Source organism: Neolamprologus multifasciatus, chromosome 20 (assembly GCF_963576455.1).
Source record: "Neolamprologus multifasciatus chromosome 20, fNeoMul1.2, whole genome shotgun sequence".
Lineage (NCBI taxonomy): Eukaryota > Metazoa > Chordata > Actinopteri > Cichliformes > Cichlidae > Neolamprologus > Neolamprologus multifasciatus.
The window spans coordinates 7,811,403-7,829,393 of NC_140458.1; the positions used below are offsets into that span (position 1 = coordinate 7,811,403).

Below are 17,991 nucleotides of genomic sequence, written 5' to 3' on the forward strand. Positions count from 1 at the left end.
CTGGATGTAGCGCGTGCCAAGGGGACGCTCAGACAGAGGGCTGCGTCCTTGATGTGCTGAGGCTGAGCGTTCTGCACCAGGGCCTCTGGGGTGTGCTTAGTGTCACTAAAGGCTTTAACTTCCCCCTCCCTCCATTTGCATCTTCATTCATCTGCAGGGCCACTGAGCTGCTGCAGTCCCCACTCAACCATCACTCTGCCTTTGCTCAATATATATGGATCACAGGAAACAAGATCACAACACCAGCTCTTTTAAAGTCATACTTTTTTTTAATCGCCTCGACTTCAGCTTTCACAACTTTACCTTTCATGGTTTCCTTGGGGGGGGAAGGGGGGGGGGGGGTCTGAGACTTCTTCAAAGTTTTTTAGTGCTGATCAGACAGGAGGATGTTCTGGGTTGACAGATATAGCCACAGTGCCATCCTGTGGTTATGGCACGTCAATACAGGATTCTACATGATCATTTGATTGCGTTTGTGAATGGGGTTGAACCCTACTTATGAGCCATTTTTAATGGCTATAATAAATGTCCATGTTATAAAAGCAGAAAATAATGCATATTGTCATTTATCGTTTTAAAGTGAGTTTGTATATTGCGTTTATTGCTTTAACTCCGAGAGCAGCCATAGAAAAGCAGTTTCACCTGCAGTTGTCATCTAATAAAATGCAAGAGAGAGGTGAACAGATGGTCATAATGTGATGCAGTTAGAGTTTTAGTGAGTCAGGCACACTGAATTACTAAGCAGTACTGTGTACTGGTGTCACAATAAAACGCCTCATATGCCTAAACATAGTAAATGGCTTCCACCATAAATCTCCCTTTATTTTATTTTATTTATTTATTTATTTTTTTTATTTTGGGGGGGCAGTTAAAGAATAAAAAATATCTGGTTGCACTATTATACTGTATAGAATAGTGCATTGGGTGCAGCAGTTTACATGTTAAGATAAGCATGATGCTTTCAAATCAGGGAATGTTATTACATTTTACAACAGATTAAGTTATTTTAGCTCTAATTTAAGACTTTAGAAAAAGTCATCCCAGAGGTAGGTTGAATTCCCCCAAAGAAAGGTTACGAATAATCAAGAGGTCAGCAACAGCAAAGTCATGGTAACATCTGGTAAAGGGTTTTCAGTAATGGCTGCTTGGTTTGTCTACTTGTGGAGATAAAAGCAGAAGATTTCTCCTGTGTGTTTCTGACAGGTGTGTTTCCTCTGAGACAGAGAAAGGCAGATTTACCCATGAGACATCAGGCATAAAGAGAGCAAGCCAAACTGGTCTCAACTGGTCTGGTATTGAAGCCAGTTCCTTTTTTCCTATTTTCCCTCTTTTTTCAGCTTTCAGACTTGCATTTATGGAAAATTTTATGGATCACTTTCATGTAGAACTCATTGGGATGTTAATATGTTTGTGTTAATGATTCTGCTATATTACGTAGCTGAAGCAAGTGGCAATTTCACTAATGCTTATGCGGTTAATGGTCTCAGCATACTCCATGTGACAGGCATTTGTAGGCACCCAGTTATGCCTAGTGATGGTCTCTAAAGTCAAGTGTCTGTTGTGCTGAACAGTTTGGTTCTAAAAGTCTGAACAAACAAACACTCCATCAGTGTTGATGGAGATCTTCTAAATTGGGCTGTGAGCTTATCATTCAATTCTCAAAATAAATGAAATAATTGTACAGCAGCTATTAAATGATCATTGTGTAATAACACTCATAACACCCCTGGTGACATGCTGCAAAGCATCATGTGGCTCTGTTCTACACTCTGTGTAGTGTACTAATGAGTTCTCCCAGCATTGCACCACACTGCGTTGTTTTGCATTGTCTTGTCTAATTTCCCCACTGATACTGAAGGGCTCAGTAAGGAGCCAGAATCTATAGTCATCGCTCGTTTTTTGGTGGGGGGAGGGGGTTGGTTTTTGTTGCGTTGTTGTTGTTGTTTTTAATCTAGTAAGAGGCAGGAACGCAAACAGCACCCCCACTCTGTTTAATGACTTGATAGGATGATAAAACACCTCACTTGCATACCTGTCCAACACAATAGCTGCAAATCTGTCTTGATTAGCAAGGTCAAATTTGTGAATCTCTCTAAAGATTTATCTTCTTGTTGCATGTTTGTTTATGATACTGTTTATGAAATTGAAATCACACAATGAAGTTGTTAAAAACAAAAAATAAAGACAACTCTAAGTTTTCAACAGAAAAATTCTGCTGTTTGTAGTTTCAATCATTTCATAAAGGTCAGTAGCTTTTGAAATAATTAATTAGCATTGCTTTTGCTTTTAATGCAATAATGGTAGCGTGTAAAGAAAAAATTCAGTGCATCTACAAGTTGATGTAGGAGGAAAACAAAAATGGCAAGAAGGTTGAACAGCATCTTCAATCAGACGTGGGGTTGTGGCTTAATTCAACTATAAATAATTAACCATCTTCCAGTTAGACACGCAGACTTAATGATTTTATGCCTTAATTAATCACAGGAGAACGTTCCATTGTTGGTGCATTTAGTTGCTGCTGAACTACTGGAATGAGACAATAGGCAGCATTAATTAATACCAGATATCACTGGTCACATTTGCTCTTTGCAACTCTGGAAACAAACCCTGTCCAAAGACAATTTGCTGACATTACACAATCAAGATTTATGATGCCCCAGCTTAAAACTAGTTTGTTAATGATGCAGAACAGATCCCCAAACACAGGCCTATAAAATGCATATGCAAAGCACCAACTGCTGTCAATTGGTCAATGTCAGACAACAATTATTTAAATTTACAGAAGTGATATGCTTTTTCTCCATCATCCTCATTTCCTACATCCAATTTGCACAACAGTCTTTGGCTTCCTGGGTCTTTATCCAAGCGCTCCAATTTTAAATCTGATTTTGAAAGGTCAGAGCTAAATATTTTCTCGGGGAAGGCGCTTCATAAAAGCACGCGAGCGCTAAATGACAAGGTCCCATAACTCAATGAGAAGATACCCTCTGACACCATGCAATTAGTCTCAATAGTATGAAACCACTGGGCGTGTAAACAAATTTAATACATAAATCTCTTGGTCTCAGATTTCTAAAAGGAACCTTGTTAATTAAACCATCATGGTCAATGAATGTGCAAGGGGTGTAAAATTAATTTTTATGTGAACTTGCTATTACAGGATTAAGAAGCTAGTCCATTATAACAGCATCTCATTTGAAAAGGGATTTAGCTGGAGGTATTTCATAGTTCAGTGTAATCATCGTTTGACCTCCAGAAAGGTTTGGGTTTTTTCTACCTATTGCTTCATTGATAAAGTCTAATTATGGAGTAATGTCACAGTATCAAAGGGGTCCGATTGAAAACAGAAGTAGTCCAAAGTCTGTTGTTCAATTTGAATACATTAGAAAGGAATAAAATATGATGGTAACTGTAAAGTTGTAACAACACCAAATAAGAATAAACAGTTGCCCAGAATTCATGGGTGGGTGCACAGATGATGTGAGCCAGTGGCTTGGGGGTGTTACAGTATTTTAATCCCTTTCACTCTGAACAATTCACAAAAAGCTGCAACCACACAATTTCAAAAGCACTTTGCTATGACTGACATGTTTCTGTGATCCATATATTTATTCCATACATTATTTACTGTATTCTGTTACTTTTGTTTTTTACAGTATGGAAGCAAATCAAAAGATTCTCCTAAAGTGCAAGAAACTACTGTGTATTAAGTCACCTGGTGTTTTTAAGCTAGGCCTGCTTTACACACAAACATGTGCATAGGCCTACAGTATTGTTACTGTAAAGTAATTTAATGCTCAGTAATGACCACTGAAATTTCACAATGTTACTGCAAATAACTCTTTTAATTTCATCATTCAATCATTTATTTTTGAGATAACAATAAAAACAACACAAATGAACTAACATATTTAACTAAAAATACAAAGTAAATTGATTTAGGCCAACAATCAATATTATCAAAATTTCTTAGCACAGGCAAGAGTAAGTAATGTAGATGCTTACTAAGTTTGGGATTTCTGCATGAATGTGAGGGAGTTGTCTTAACAGAGTGTTGTTTTTGTATTGCGATGAAAGACATCTTGATTCATACCAATAACTAATAACTTTCATAATATAACTGAAACTCAAAAACGTAACATTTATAAAAATAAAATAAAATAAAATAAAATTTAAAATTAAAAACTGGAAATTAATTGAAAGTGATTGAAATTAAATACTACAGTCATTTGAAAAAGAACATTTTCAAAGGACTTTATGAAGTCCTCACCAATACTGGAGCTATAGGAATTAAGAGGAGCAACCAGGTACTGCTAATCAAATGCATCTGATTAACTGATGGTCAGTAAGTGTGACTGCCTCTATAAAAGAATACATTTTGTCTGTTTATTGGTTTATTCAGGTGTACGTTAACACAATGCCACAGTCTGCATGTCCCAGCAAATTCAAACCATTCAATGTTCAAAGAAAATGAAAAAAAAAAACATACCAAGACCTCAGTGAGCATGTTAAATGTTCAAGTTAATGACAGCACCATTAGAAAAAAAACTGAGCATGTATGTTTTGGAAAGGTTGACAGATAAGAGTAGAGTAGATATGTTTGACCACAATGCAGAGAGAACCAGAGAACCACGTCTGGTACACCAAACATAGTATATCAGCACAAATGGTAAATGGACTGGTTCTTATATAGGGCTTTTCTACTCCATCTGAGCACTCATAGCACTTTATACAGCTAATTAATTCGCCCAGTCACACAAGCACTTTTTTATAAGCTGTTAAGTGCTCACTATCTAATATTCACACACATTCACACTGTGATGGATGCATTGGAGAGCAACATGGGGTTAGTATCTTGCACAAGGATATTTGGCATGCAGACTGGAGGAGCCTGGGATCGAACCATCAACCTTCTGGTTAGTAGCTGACCTGTTCTACCACCCCAAACAACCCACAGCCAAACAACCCATACCAACTGTCAAGGGGGGTGGAGGGGTGATGATTTGGGCGACTTGCTGTCACTGAACTGAACTCCTCTGCATTTCAAAGGACTGCACAGACTCCTTTGAAAACTTTTTTCTAATGAGTTATCACGTGTACATAATAAAAACTGCTATACTGGCTAAAGTTAGTACAACAAATGAATATAGTGGTCTATTAGCTTTTGGTAGTGTTGTGTATGGAAAATGAAAAATGACAGAGAGATTGCCTTTTCTTACACGGTACATTGAAACATTTATAGTCAAGAAAAGTAGGACAATAATAGCTCATAACCATATGTCAAACAATAGTCAAACTAATTCTTTCAATCAAAATATCCCTCTAATTTAAATCAAATCAAGTCCACACAGGCAGCCTGAAAACAATGAGGCAGAGAAGAAAGAGAAGTGTAAGCTGCAGGTGATGAATTAAACACAAACACACACAGACACTTACATGCATTAAGCGATGAAAGACTTTCCCAAGGCTCCAAATTAAAGCTGATGGCCATAGAAACCTTGTAATCACTTGTGGTGCCAATTTGCAGCAGAGACGAAGGGGAGCAGAGGAGCAGATGTGTGCCAGAATACCTTAGGATGATTTCTTAATAGCGTTATAAATCCATTCATGCATCACAGGCATACCAACACCACTGACAGCCTGCTGCTAGACTAGACACCACAGGCCTTTAAGCACCTGCTACACAAACACAAGATATCTGGCCCACACATTTCTCTTTCTTACAGTTTATACTGGCGCAAGAGGCAACAATTAAGAGTGTTATTTGGTTGTTGTAGCTCAATTCTGCCTTATGGACAATTATGAAGACTCTGGTGCTTAACAGAGTTTGCAACAACAAAGCCATGAAACTGCTGATACTATGTAATCTTCCTTTCACTTATGTTTAGCCTTTTGCAGTTCCTTACCTCCACAGGGGCTTAGCCAGACTGCTCAGCTAGTTGTAGCTCACAGCTGTGGCCATGCACACTCTCATTTAATTACAGGAGCACTTCTGTATGACTGCGCAGTCAGCAGTTCACTCCTCAGTTATTGTAAAAGGTAGGCAAACTGAGCCCCAGAGTTCCCTTCATTAGCACTTGCTTGTTGCTGGTGTCTCTTGCGCTAGTACGTGCCACCCCCTGCCAGTGACGTGAAGTACTGGATACTGCCCCTGATTACTGATCAAGGTAGAACATTTGAAAATTTTAGATAGTCGGATAAAAGATGAAAGCTCAAGCAGAGGACAATTTTGGAGGATTTTGGCAAGAATGCATTTCATAAATTGCAGAATAATGTCAAGATTATTGACAATATCTTCAGTATGTTTCTTCTGCTCTTGTTCACTTCAAAACATTTCCTGCAAAAGTAAAGTGACTCTTAGACACAGAATGTTCGCTACAGAATTAATAATAAGTAGGTGAGCCTGTCATTTTGTATCAGGTTGTGCAAACAAACGTCAGTGTACCTGTTCCAGATCCTTCTCCTCATTAATGTTAAAATCAAGTCCCTGTTTTGCTCCCTGGGCCTGCAGCCAACAACATTTCACATATTTTAGTTAAACAGGCTTGTACACAATGGGATTCTATTAATACTGACACGACATGCAGTAAGACAGTTGGCATACAATGAAATCTCCTTTAACTGTGTGAAAGCAGTTACTCCAAAGTGCTCTTCAAAGACCTAGACTTTTGCATTACAGAACTACAGTATACTTTAAAATCATTTATCCATGCTAAGTAATATTTTTTTTTATCAGTAACCAATTTTTAGGGAGCTATTTTACTTTCTATTTAGAAATGTACAACATAATCTATTTTATTAATCTTCTGAATTAAAAAAATATTAACATTAATTATTTCTACCTTTTCACCTATAATAATTTGCTATTGTCTTCCATGGTGTGTATGTCATGTTAGATTAATAAAAAGGCTGCTCTAGCTCATGTGACAATGAGAAACAATACGAGAGACTAAATCAGATACAGAGCATACAGCATGTGCCATGACCTTGGTGTAACGTACAGCTTTGTTTGTTGTGGCGCTTACTCTGTCACAAAACCCTGTGATATTTCTGTTTACCTTTGCTGAACCAGATAAGGTGACAAAAGCTGTACTAAGAAGAGGAATTTTTCACTTAAGAAAAAAAAAATACTTTTCTCCTCTGTTTAATCTGTCCCCATATCCCTAACCTTAGAGGGTTTAAACAGCATGTGTTTGTATGTGATGTTTTGAAAAGAATTTGTCTGATAAGGTTATTTTATGCAGAGAGGCCTACCTTTGAGTAGACTTCCCTCTCTCCAGAGGTCTGCTGAGCAAACAGAATGGCATCGTGAACAGAAAGAAAGAGATTACTGCGGGCAATATTGCCATCTTCAAACGCTCCCCCGGCCTCCAGTTCTTCATACACCTGGGCTGCAAGTAAGGCAACTAATATTATACAGGGACAAAGACATTGTTAAACTTAGTGATTTTGCCTAACGCGCCTGTAGTATTGTAATTACAATTCTCTAAGGCAGGAAACAAGAGAAGATTTGCAGCTTTAAAGTAATCAAGCATGATAAACTACAGTCACTGTGGATCTTCCCTTTATCTCGCTGGGAAATTGAGGTTACCTGCACAAAATGATAAGCAATGTCTAACTTGTTTTCCTCTGACAGAGCACTTCACAGAGCTAATGGACTCAGTGCTTTATGAATGATTAGGTCTTTGTTGCCATGCCAACTGTACAGATGAGCCAACAGGTGTGAACAAATGCAGGTAGTTTAAGATTTTACCTTGAACGTTAGCCAGGTACAGTTTAATGCCCAGCGTCGTGTAGCCCGAGTTCATCTGCGTGGAAAATGAAAGAAAGAAAACCTGTCATGGACATGCACATACATGAACTTACAACGAAATCCAATTATTAATGCTCTCATAAAAAGGCTCGGCTGAACAGCATCTGGCTAACTGAAAATGAAATATTTGAGAAAAAAGTAAGGTATCCTTTCATGATTCAAAAATGTGTTCAACGCAGGTTAGAAGCTCTCTTTTTCTATTTGAACATAACTGCCTCAGTCTCTTTGATATGGGAATATCAAAATGAGAAATTCTCTGAAATTATAATTTGTGTTAATTAACTTAGCTGTTAGACATCCATTTTATATTCTTAAACATAATCAAACCCCTTTCAAAAAAACATTTGCTGCCAATTTAAACTATTTTCCAATCTAAAATAACTGCATCTTTAATCTTTTATGGTTACTTTCTGCACCATAAAACAAAATGTAAAACATTTAGTGTACTTATATTACATTACATTAATCCTATATTATATTAATCCTGACTCTGTTAGCACAGGAGAGAACTTTATAACCTTTATCAATGCTTTTATGCCCATCAGGTCTATGAAGCAGACCCCCGCCATGTCGAGGATTAGGGTGTGGAAGGGCACTGGCTTGGGCTCCAGGGTGAGAACAGGGGGACTGGATGGCTCTTGGTCAGGTAACTGCTCGCCAAGTTCAATGTCATTACAATGGAAGTTGACATAGCTTGTAGGAAGTCCAACATTGTTGGCACTGCCATCTTTCATATCAAAGTCATTTTGCAGTTCAAGCTGAGATATGGTCTAGATTTACAGGAAACAAATACAGAAAGGTACAGAAAGGTCACAAGTTGTACTTTCAGTGAATCACCTTTAACTCAGTGGGATATATATCAACAGTTGGATGGCCCGTAAATTACATGTGTCTGATGTCATATGAACTTGATCCTACCTGAGCTTTCATGTTAACCAAAGAGCTGGGTTTCCGCCTTCTTGACGTTTTGTCCTTATCTTGTTTCACTTTTTCCTTCTGTTCTCTGTCCAAGAACTTCTGCCTGGCCAGGATAAGTTTGCCAGGGTCCAGCCCAGTCTAGGTATACAAATACTATATAAACATCTACATGTCACATGAACACATGGCCAACCTTGCCTGACGGGAAAAGTGGACATTTTGTCTTACCTTTTTGATGACTCTCTGGCGAAATATTTCCGCATTTGCAAAGTAGATTGGTGAGCAATAGTTAACTATTTTCACACCTGTTACTGACATGACCTGTGGAGTCATTACAAAAAAATGAGATGCAATTCACCCTAAGTAATTTCTTATGGTAAAAAAAAATGATATATACTTAATATACCTTGCTGTACGTCTTTGGATTTCTGTAGATATCTGTATCCTTAATTTGAACAATTGTTGAACCATTGCGACTGTAAGGAAAACGTAGTTGTGAAAAACTAAAACAGTAGAGCTCATTTTTGGTTCAAATATACTACATACATTCGTACAGTTTACTCACAACTGTGTCTTGAATATAACTACCAGGATGGAAAAACTCACTCCGACAGCAACACCATAAGGCAAGCTTAGAAAGAATGTGGCCAAGAATGACACAACCCACACACACTAAAAAAGAGACAATAAGACATGAAAAAAAATATAGTAAAAAAAAAACCCACTGCATTATGTTTCAATATCATATCAAATGATTTAAATTACACAGTCCAGTTTGCTCTTCTTCCATAAGTAAAAGGGATCAGAGAGCTGTAGGAGCGTGTTCTTCAGGTTTACTGCGATCAACGCTCCAAGCACTGACTTGGAGAAACAAAGATAACTGGAGTTACTTAATATGTCTCAGTTGTTCTCTTACGTCTGTATGTTTTGTATGATATTTCAGGTTCACACTGTTATGTCCACTTACTTTTGGGAGTGGCTTTAGATAGATTCCCAGGGCGAGCATGGTGACCATTACTACTAGCATTACACACAGACTGGCAAACTACAAGAGAGCAGTAGTGCAGTAGTTAGGGGCTTTGGTAAACATTTGCTGTATTTATAGTCCATACTAAATCTTCCTCAGTAGTTCTTAGTTATAATTTGAGTATGATCTGCACTCACTTGTGAGGTTCCTCCAGCACTGTCAACAGCCAGCGTTACAGACAGAGCACAGCAGATCACATGGATCTTAAAGAAAGATCCAAGGAAATTGCTGCAGCCTAGAGCCAACATTTCCTATTCAAAAAGACCGTTTCAGTGTTGACAAAAGTGAAATAAAATACACTTCTTACATTTTTAAGAGAGATGCAGTTTTTCAAACCTGGTTGGGATTCACATCATAGCCATGCTTAGCTGCCAGTGTCCTGCCCATAGCTAAGTTGATGACGTATCCGACAATAGCCAGAGAGAAAGCTGTGCTCAACATGTCTTCCCACTGACTCACTGTTGGGAGGATCGGTGCAGGAAATCTAGAAAACAGAGACATGAAACAAATCAGAGTTAAACATTCTTTAATGGCTTTTATGAATAACAGGACAAAAAAGCTGATGTCTGCTTCACCCCAGAGGAATATTGCCCACAATGTCCATGTGGTAGATCTCAGGAAGATGCAGCGGACCTGAGATGGCTGTGGCCACCACCACCTGTGTAAAACAGGTACAGAAATCACGCTACATTCTATTATATACTGTTAATTCTCTTATGTGCACCCAGAAAAACGTCTGTGCAACAGCTATCTCAAATATCTAAAAGAAAAAATCTTAACTACTTACGACGATGATCTCAATAGGAATAGGGAAAGGAAGTTTATGACGAAAGTGGAAACCTAGTTCTTTCACCACAATCAAAACTGCACTGCTGACCAAAGCAAAGACTAAGGAGGCTATATTGGTATCAGGAAGGCCCAATATTATATCCTTGAGAGTCTGTTTGGAAAGAAATTATTTTCAGCAAATCATAATTTTGCAAAGAATCCGATCATATTTTTCTTTAATAATGAATGGGTAACTTACATATATAACAGCCAGCGGACCACTGTAAGATGGCACTGTGATGCCAAAGATGTACTTGAGCACTGAAATTAAGATTTGCAGTCCTGCAGCAGTCATGAAGCCTCTGACAAACGACTCTGACAGATAGATGGCTACAAACCCAAACTGCATGAAGCCAAGACCAATCTGTACAGACATAAATCATACTCAGTGTGCCACCTTTAAACTATATCCCATATTGCTTTCAGATTTTACCTTAAAGGACTGAGCTTTTAGATGTATAAGTACCTGTATGATTGCAGTGAGACAGGCCAAAGTACCAGATATAGCCAGACGAACTTCATTCATCCTGTCAGTGTCCACTACTGTGGCATTAAGAGTGGCATTGAAATGACTGAAATCCGACTCAGGGGCTAGCCTAAGACACACGATTCCCACCATAATGCTGAGAACAGCAAAAGTACCTAGACATAGAAAGTAGGGTGTCACATCTATTTTCCTTGCCATATTGCAAAGCGGGCAAAGTCAGGCTCAGTGCAGCACCATGCAGCTCTGGTAACTTATCACTGTCATCATAGAAAATTGCTGTAGATAAATCATTCTGATTTACCTGGGACCATCTGGTGAGCAGTGCCCATGAAGAAATATGGGATGAGGGGGAAGAAAGAGGAATAGAGACCATTGACAGGAGGAAGATTTGCAAGGAGAGCAAAAGCCATGCCTGGAAAGAAAAGAAGCTGTCAAATAAATAATAAAAAATAACACAAAAACTGTTATCCACTCCACCAGCTAGCATCAGTCAAAGGCTGTTATACAGAGTTATCTGAGAGTAGAAGATTGACTGACCTTGGGGAACCTGAATGGTGCCGGCGCTGACCCCACTGATGACATCACACAGCAGGTTTTCTTTTACTTTGTACTTGGGAAGCCAGCTTAGAACCGGCAGGTGTTTAAGTAACAAGCCTTTGAGCCTGGGTACAGAACATCTAACACAAAAAAACAAAAAACTGTCTTAGAAGACCTCTGGTTTTCTGCTTGTTCTTTTATAAAAGTCAATAACACACATGTAAACTTGAGTTCTAGTTATGTATCCCCGTGCTATTTGAATATAATACAGAGGCTTATCAGAAGAGTTTGTGTGAGAGAAGAGCACGTTGTTCATGTTGACTGTGCAGTAAGATTGCAGTTCGGTACCTGAAGAGTTTCTTTACTTTTTCTCCAACAGGGAACTGTCGACTCTTTTTGTCAAATTCTCTGTCAAAGTCAGGGAGGTTATATGCCGGCCTGTCAATCACATAACGTGGGCTTTCCTGTTGCATGGCTACAACATAGTAAAATATATTAAGCAGACAGAAATTTTATGCAATGTCTTCAAAGTGAAATTTAACACATTAATATAGTAAGTTATTTGGTGTCTTTTTTGTTGAAATTTGTCATTAATTCATGAAAGTATCCATAAAAACTCAACAGCATACCTGAAACTTTATACCTCGCCTTTCCCGATGCTAAACCTGGCCCATACTTTAAGTGTAAGGTCCTTATCTAACCTTGATGACTGAAAGATCAGCCAAAACTTCACGGGACTAATAAAATGTTTGATCTACACTGGGTAAATAAAAGATCATGCACAAGTTTATTCAGTCCTCAGTAATCCTTTTCTCCATGCAGGAGACAAACTTATGTTATTTTTCACCAGAATGACAATACAATACATTATGAATACACAGATACTTTTACTTTTTATATTGAACAGATGATCCAACAGCTGTCAGTTGTAATTGTTGTTACATTGTTATAAACTGTTAAACACTAAACAGGAAAAGAAGATTTTAAAGAAATAAAGCTAAAAAGAGATATAACTGCATTAAGAAAATGAAATTAGATTTAGCCTTTTTGTCTAATAAATAAATCTCCAATATGGCAATACTGTGTGAATAATATATCTTATCAATATCACAACCTAGGGATATTACATTACATCTCTTACATATAACCTGTTAATGTAAATAAGCGATTCCTAACAACTGGTGTATGCCTGTAGTGTGACTGATTGCAGCTGACTAAAATGCCGTGTGTAAAGGCAAACACAATTAGACAGATGTTAAAGCTCAACATAAAAAAAAGAAATGTTGTTGTACAATGTTAAATAAAAAACAGAAATTTTAAGACACTGTACTTACTTTTGCCTTGCTTACTCTTGAAGCACGTCTGCAGATGTTTGACTCAAATGAGACTTGTTTGATTACTTTTGAAGTAATGCTAAAGACCTTCTACACCTGCTGGGTGGAGCTTAAAAGGATAAAGCCTGGTGCATGCACGCTTACTGTGAAATACACTGCTCAAAAATTTAAAGAAACACTTTCAAACACATAATGAAATCATAAGGATGCCACATCATTTAATGAAAATTATCATTATCAAACCATAGATGGCTGAATTCAAAGACAACAAAAAGTTCAAAGTGAAAAAATAATACAGCATGCAAGTCCATTATGCTGAATTTTCATTGTAGCAACTCAAAATTGTGTTCAGATGTATTTGAAGGCCCAAGATATGCATACGTGACAATGTCAGGGGATGCTCCTAGTGAGACCATGGATGGTGTCTTCTGGGGATCTCCTCCCATATCTGGACCAGATGACTAAGCTACTGGGCAGTCTGAGGTAGCATCGAATGGACCAAAACATAATGTCCCAGAGCTGTTTTACTGGGTTTCAGCCAGGCGAGCGTGAGGGGCAGTTAGCTGTTTCAGTTCCTTTATCTTTCAGGAACTGCCTGCATACTCCTGCCACATGAGGCCAAGCACTGCCTAGCCAGTAGAGGTCTGTCCGTCCCTCCACCATCAAACCAGTCACGCTGAACAATGTTACTGGAAGAATAATGATCTCCATGGCATCTCCTGACCTTTTAACATCTGGTCTCATCTATAAAAAGCACAGGAACCAGCGCTGGACTCCCAATTCCGGTAATATTTGGCAATATACCAATCAGGCTTCACAGTGTCAGGCAGTGAGCACAGGGACCACTAGAGGGCGTTGGGCCTTCAAGCCACCCTCATGAAGCCTATGCCTCATTGTTTGGTCTGAAACATACACACCAGTGGCCTGCTGGAGGTAATTTCATAGGGCTGCAGCAGTGCTCATCCTGTTTCTCCTTGCACAAAGAATCAGATACTGGTCTTGCTAATGAGTTAAAGGCCTTCTACTGCCCAGTCCAGCTCTCCTAGAGTAGCTGCCTGTCTCTTACATTCTCCTCCATGCTTTGGAGACTTCCCTGACAGAGCGTTCTAGCAATGACACTGATGTGCTGTCCTGAGAGAGTTGGACTACCTGTGCCGACTCATGATACCAGTAATGATGCTGACTCTAGCAAAATGCAAAACAAGTGAAAAAAGTCATAAGAGATGAGGAAGGAAAAAAATGTCAGTGGCTTCCATCTATAAAAACATTCCTGTTTGAAGGCTTGTCTCATTGTTGAATTTCACTAAAACAAATTAAATAAAACTGATTAACAATCCCTCTGCTACTTAACTGATCACATCAATGTCCCAGAAATTTAACTGACTTGATGGTATACTCTGACTGAAGTGTTCCTTTAATTTATTGAGCAGTGTGGTTAAATTGGTTAAACTTCTAATTGCCGAATGTGCCGTTTCATCAGTGCGCTACCGAGCAAGGACACAAGATGTAATTACCAATAAATGTATTTTAATAGGTTCAGTTTCTATATACATGTAGCATCCTGATATTCATACTTAGCAACAGAAACACACAAACAAAAATACAACTTTACATATTTTATGGGAAAAGGGTAGACATAAGATAGAGCTGGAACTAAACCAATTACAAACCAGTTTAATTTGGCGAATACAAGTAATCCTGCTAGGCTGCAACAAAATGATACATACAAACACCTTCTTTTCACAAAAAAGGGTGAGACAGACGATGTGTAACACATGATTTTGTCCCATTGTATTAGAATTTGTGTGCAAAACAATGGCATCAATATCATAGACTAAAGTGCAATTATATAGTAGTTCCATTTGTGTTTTCTCTAAAAGAGGAATGCCAGACTTCAGATAACCTCTCGACATAAAATGAAAGTCTCCCTCTGGTGGAACAAAAAGAAAAGCACAAACTTCACATGAAGGCATCGCCTTCAAGAATGACAGAACAATCGAGCACTTCTTCCCTTCTTACAGAAGCATGAATGCTCTTAACATTTCACATGACAGAAAGCTTTCGATGAGAACACAAAACTTTATATCTGCAGCTAAATTTCCAAAAAACATAGTTCAACGAATAAATTGACAATGACAGAAATGTTATGAGAACCAGTCATTTTCCAAACAAAAGCTGTGAAAAGCTGAGAGTACTGTTTGTGAATGGTGCCAACAGTAGTAAAATGCTGCAAGTACTGGTGATACGTGGCTACATGTAGCAACATGTACATGGACTTGTAGGGGAAAAAATATAAAGAAGTGAGTGTATATATTTTTCACGAGTCGGTATAAAACCAATGCCGCAGAGGATTTTCATCAAAAAGTAGGATGCACATAAAACATATTTAACTTATCTAAGACAGACATTTGTATCTGTACACAGAAGTGAAGGTGAACAAGTTTCAGTTAAGTTTATATAAACAAAACGTTCTCGATAATGTTGCCATTTTTGTTAGTGCACTGCAACAGCTTGACCTTTGTAGTAATGCTTCACACATAATGTTTAGTCGTGATACTAAAATAACAAGCGCTAATAGCAATAGCAGAGTAGTGCAGCAGAATAAAGAACTTGGTATTGAACAGTGGTATTGGTATTGTCTAGCAAATCCTGGACTATAATGACTATAAAACACTTCTCAAACATTAAGTCGGTGACTATCAGGAGATATGAGTATTCTGCAGTTGAGTGCTGACTGTTTGAGAGCTAATTTGGATGAAAACAATCACTCGCTGTCAAGCTAGTATAACTTTTAAGGTAAATGGTTTTAATTTTGGTTTCAATTTTATGGTTGAGTATTTTAACTTTCATTTGAAACACTAATCACTGGATTAAAAGCCTGTTATGGAGGGGATTTTCTGACTGTTTAAAAATTAAACAATCCAAAGCTGTAGCTGTTTAAAACCACCTGCACGTCTCAAATGTCCTCCACAAATTCATTCAAAAGCAGCTGACGTTTTCAGAGGTTTACAATTTCTACAGGACTGTAACACGTAGGCCATTAAAAGTGGGAGAACAGGTTACTATGCAAATACAGAGCTTGTTAAGCAAGTGCAGCAAATGCAGCACCATGTGACAAAAGTCTGATGATTTTTTTTTAATCTAGCCACGTCTGCTTTTCCTCTTCTTTATTATAAAAGCTCATTGTCCATCTCCTGCTGGCAGCCTAAAACCCCTTAAGTCCACCAAAGTCTTTAAAATGAGTACTGACTAAAAATCACTAAGGATGCTGATGTCCGCAAACTCCTGGCGGTAATTGTAGGAGTAATAGGCCAAGAGGAAAGACCATTTAAGGGTCAGAAAGCTCCACACACAGGAGAGGTAGAAGCTCTTCGGGTCAGTGAAAGCTGTGGGACAGAAAAAACAAGGTGGTTACTACTAGAGTTACAACAATCCTCACCTCTCTGAGTACTTGAATTGTCAGTCACTAATTTTAACATAAATGAACAACAATACAAAATTCATAAAAAAATAAAAATAAAAAAAATAAATAAAAAACAGGAACAGAAAAGACAAGATTACATTGCTTCTGTGCGATGGCCATAGTTAGGAAGATAATAAAGGCAGCCACAGCCAAAACTGAGAAGAATACTCCAACAGCGATGAAGAATCTAAGACCCTTGAGCCAGGTTCGCCAGTAGTCCTGACGGTACATGATGTGTGTGATGAGAGCCCAGAGCGCTAAAACTCCTGTCAAGACAGAAAAACACAGATTTCGATTGAGTATGATAACACTGCAGCCTGAAGACTACAGAAAATGACCACGTGACAGTGATTTATGGAAATTACAGTGTTGTAATAGAATTTAATAGACTACTCCCATACAAAACAAGAAAAAACTACTATTTTAGAAATTTTCTGCAAAAAATTTGTTTTAAAATAAAATTTACATGATATTCAGAAATGCAAGTAAATCACTTAAATTACTCAATTATTAAAGTTAATTTAAAAAAAAAAAAGAACAATACGGTTTTTCTTCTTGAAAGATAAATAATTATAACTTAGCATTAAAAATATCATTGCAAGTTTAAAACAAAAATCATAATGTACCAATAATGCGTTGTATTTTATAAAGATTTCAGTGACGGACTAAATTTTAAGAGTCGTTATATGATTATGGCGCTTAACTGTCCAGGCCTACATCGCGATTAGGATGCCTGACAGGGCTAAATGCGCCGATATCCCGTGATAAAGTCATTAATTGTTTGCAGTGTTTTTAGTTAATGCTACATGTGTTTCAACATACCTGACAGGCCTCCCATAGCCGCCGTCCATGGTTGTTTATATGCGATATTCCAGACCAAGAAAGCCGACAGTCCAAACACAGTACCAACAGTAGCATATCCTATTTTAATGTATATGTTGGTGACTCCCATGTTGGAATATTGCTACTGTTAGCCAACGTTAGCACCGTCGTCGAAGATAAAGGAGTATTTTTTCCCTCAAAACAAACTATTATTAGGTTAAACCACAGCTTACTGCCACATTATGCAATACCATAAGCTACAGGAAAGGGACTAAATGAATTTCCCCTCCGCTAAAGAGGACCCAGGGAGAGACCGACGGCTATCCCTGCTAGCAAAACTCTATTTCGAAATAGAGATCAGTCACTTCATGTGCCTTGTACGTAATACAAAGACGAAAATGGCGTTACGATTTCCAGCTAGCAAGCAACATCAAAATAACAACAGACGAGTTTATCCGATATACGCCGCAAAGACGTTAGGCTATCATCGAGAAAACAAAACCACCCCGGAGAGCTGCCTCTTCAGTCGCAGAGGAAATATTTATTTCAGTAAAAAACTTTCGTTATTGGTCTTTACCTGCCACTCGCTGTTACACAACACAGGACAAACAAATGAACTAGCATTGCTAGTTCAGGGAAAAAAACGAATTTCTATGCTCTGTTTACAAAAATTTGCCATACATTTGTCTATCACCTCCCCTTTAAATATCTTTGCACAGAGGAAACCCCCTTCTTATCGACACACCGCCCCTAGTGGAGCAA

At 38.1% G+C, this 17,991-nt stretch overlaps 2 protein-coding genes across 2 annotated transcripts; both read right to left on the reverse strand.

Moving 5' to 3' along the window:
• Nucleotides 1-2,220: 2,220 nt before the first annotated feature.
• Nucleotides 2,221-14,330, reverse strand: LOC146494300 (solute carrier family 26 member 9-like). Its single transcript, XM_085145530.1, has 20 exons — nt 11,959-14,330; nt 11,611-11,750; nt 11,375-11,485; nt 11,053-11,228; nt 10,786-10,950; nt 10,546-10,698; nt 10,334-10,416; nt 10,095-10,242; nt 9,896-10,009; nt 9,699-9,776; nt 9,497-9,592; nt 9,297-9,403; nt 9,138-9,207; nt 8,960-9,052; nt 8,732-8,869; nt 8,332-8,583; nt 7,754-7,808; nt 7,255-7,391; nt 6,446-6,505; nt 2,221-6,337 (listed from the first exon to the last, which is right to left on the reverse strand). The coding sequence occupies exons 1-20, from the start codon at nt 12,081-12,083 to the stop codon at nt 6,326-6,328; spliced, it is 2,313 nt and encodes a 770-aa protein (XP_085001656.1). The 5' UTR covers nt 12,084-14,330; the 3' UTR covers nt 2,221-6,325.
• Nucleotides 14,331-14,451: 121 nt separating this feature from the next.
• slc48a1a (solute carrier family 48 member 1a) lies at nt 14,452-17,957 on the reverse strand. Its single transcript, XM_085145531.1, has 3 exons — nt 17,230-17,957; nt 16,506-16,673; nt 14,452-16,330 (listed from the first exon to the last, which is right to left on the reverse strand). The coding sequence occupies exons 1-3, from the start codon at nt 17,357-17,359 to the stop codon at nt 16,194-16,196; spliced, it is 435 nt and encodes a 144-aa protein (XP_085001657.1). The 5' UTR covers nt 17,360-17,957; the 3' UTR covers nt 14,452-16,193.
• Nucleotides 17,958-17,991: the final 34 nt, after the last annotated feature.

Excerpts from the sequence above, each read along its gene's own strand:
- slc48a1a (XM_085145531.1), bottom strand. The coding sequence starts at position 17,359 with ATGGGAGTCACCAACATATACATTAAAATAGGATATGCTACTGTTGGT. Across the intron at positions 16,674-17,229 it reads GGCTATGGGAGGCCTGTCAG|GAGTTTTAGCGCTCTGGGCT; the intron begins GTATGTTGAAAC and ends CTGTCTTGACAG. Across the intron at positions 16,331-16,505 it reads GGCCATCGCACAGAAGCAAT|CTTTCACTGACCCGAAGAGC; the intron begins GTAATCTTGTCT and ends TCTGTCCCACAG.
- LOC146494300 (XM_085145530.1), bottom strand. The coding sequence starts at position 12,083 with ATGCAACAGGAAAGCCCACGTTATGTGATTGACAGGCCGGCATATAAC. Across the intron at positions 10,951-11,052 it reads GTCTCACTGCAATCATACAG|ATTGGTCTTGGCTTCATGCA; the intron begins GTACTTATACAT and ends ATGTCTGTACAG. Across the intron at positions 9,404-9,496 it reads AGAAGAGCAAACTGGACTGT|TGTGTGTGGGTTGTGTCATT; the intron begins GTAATTTAAATC and ends TCTCTTTTTTAG.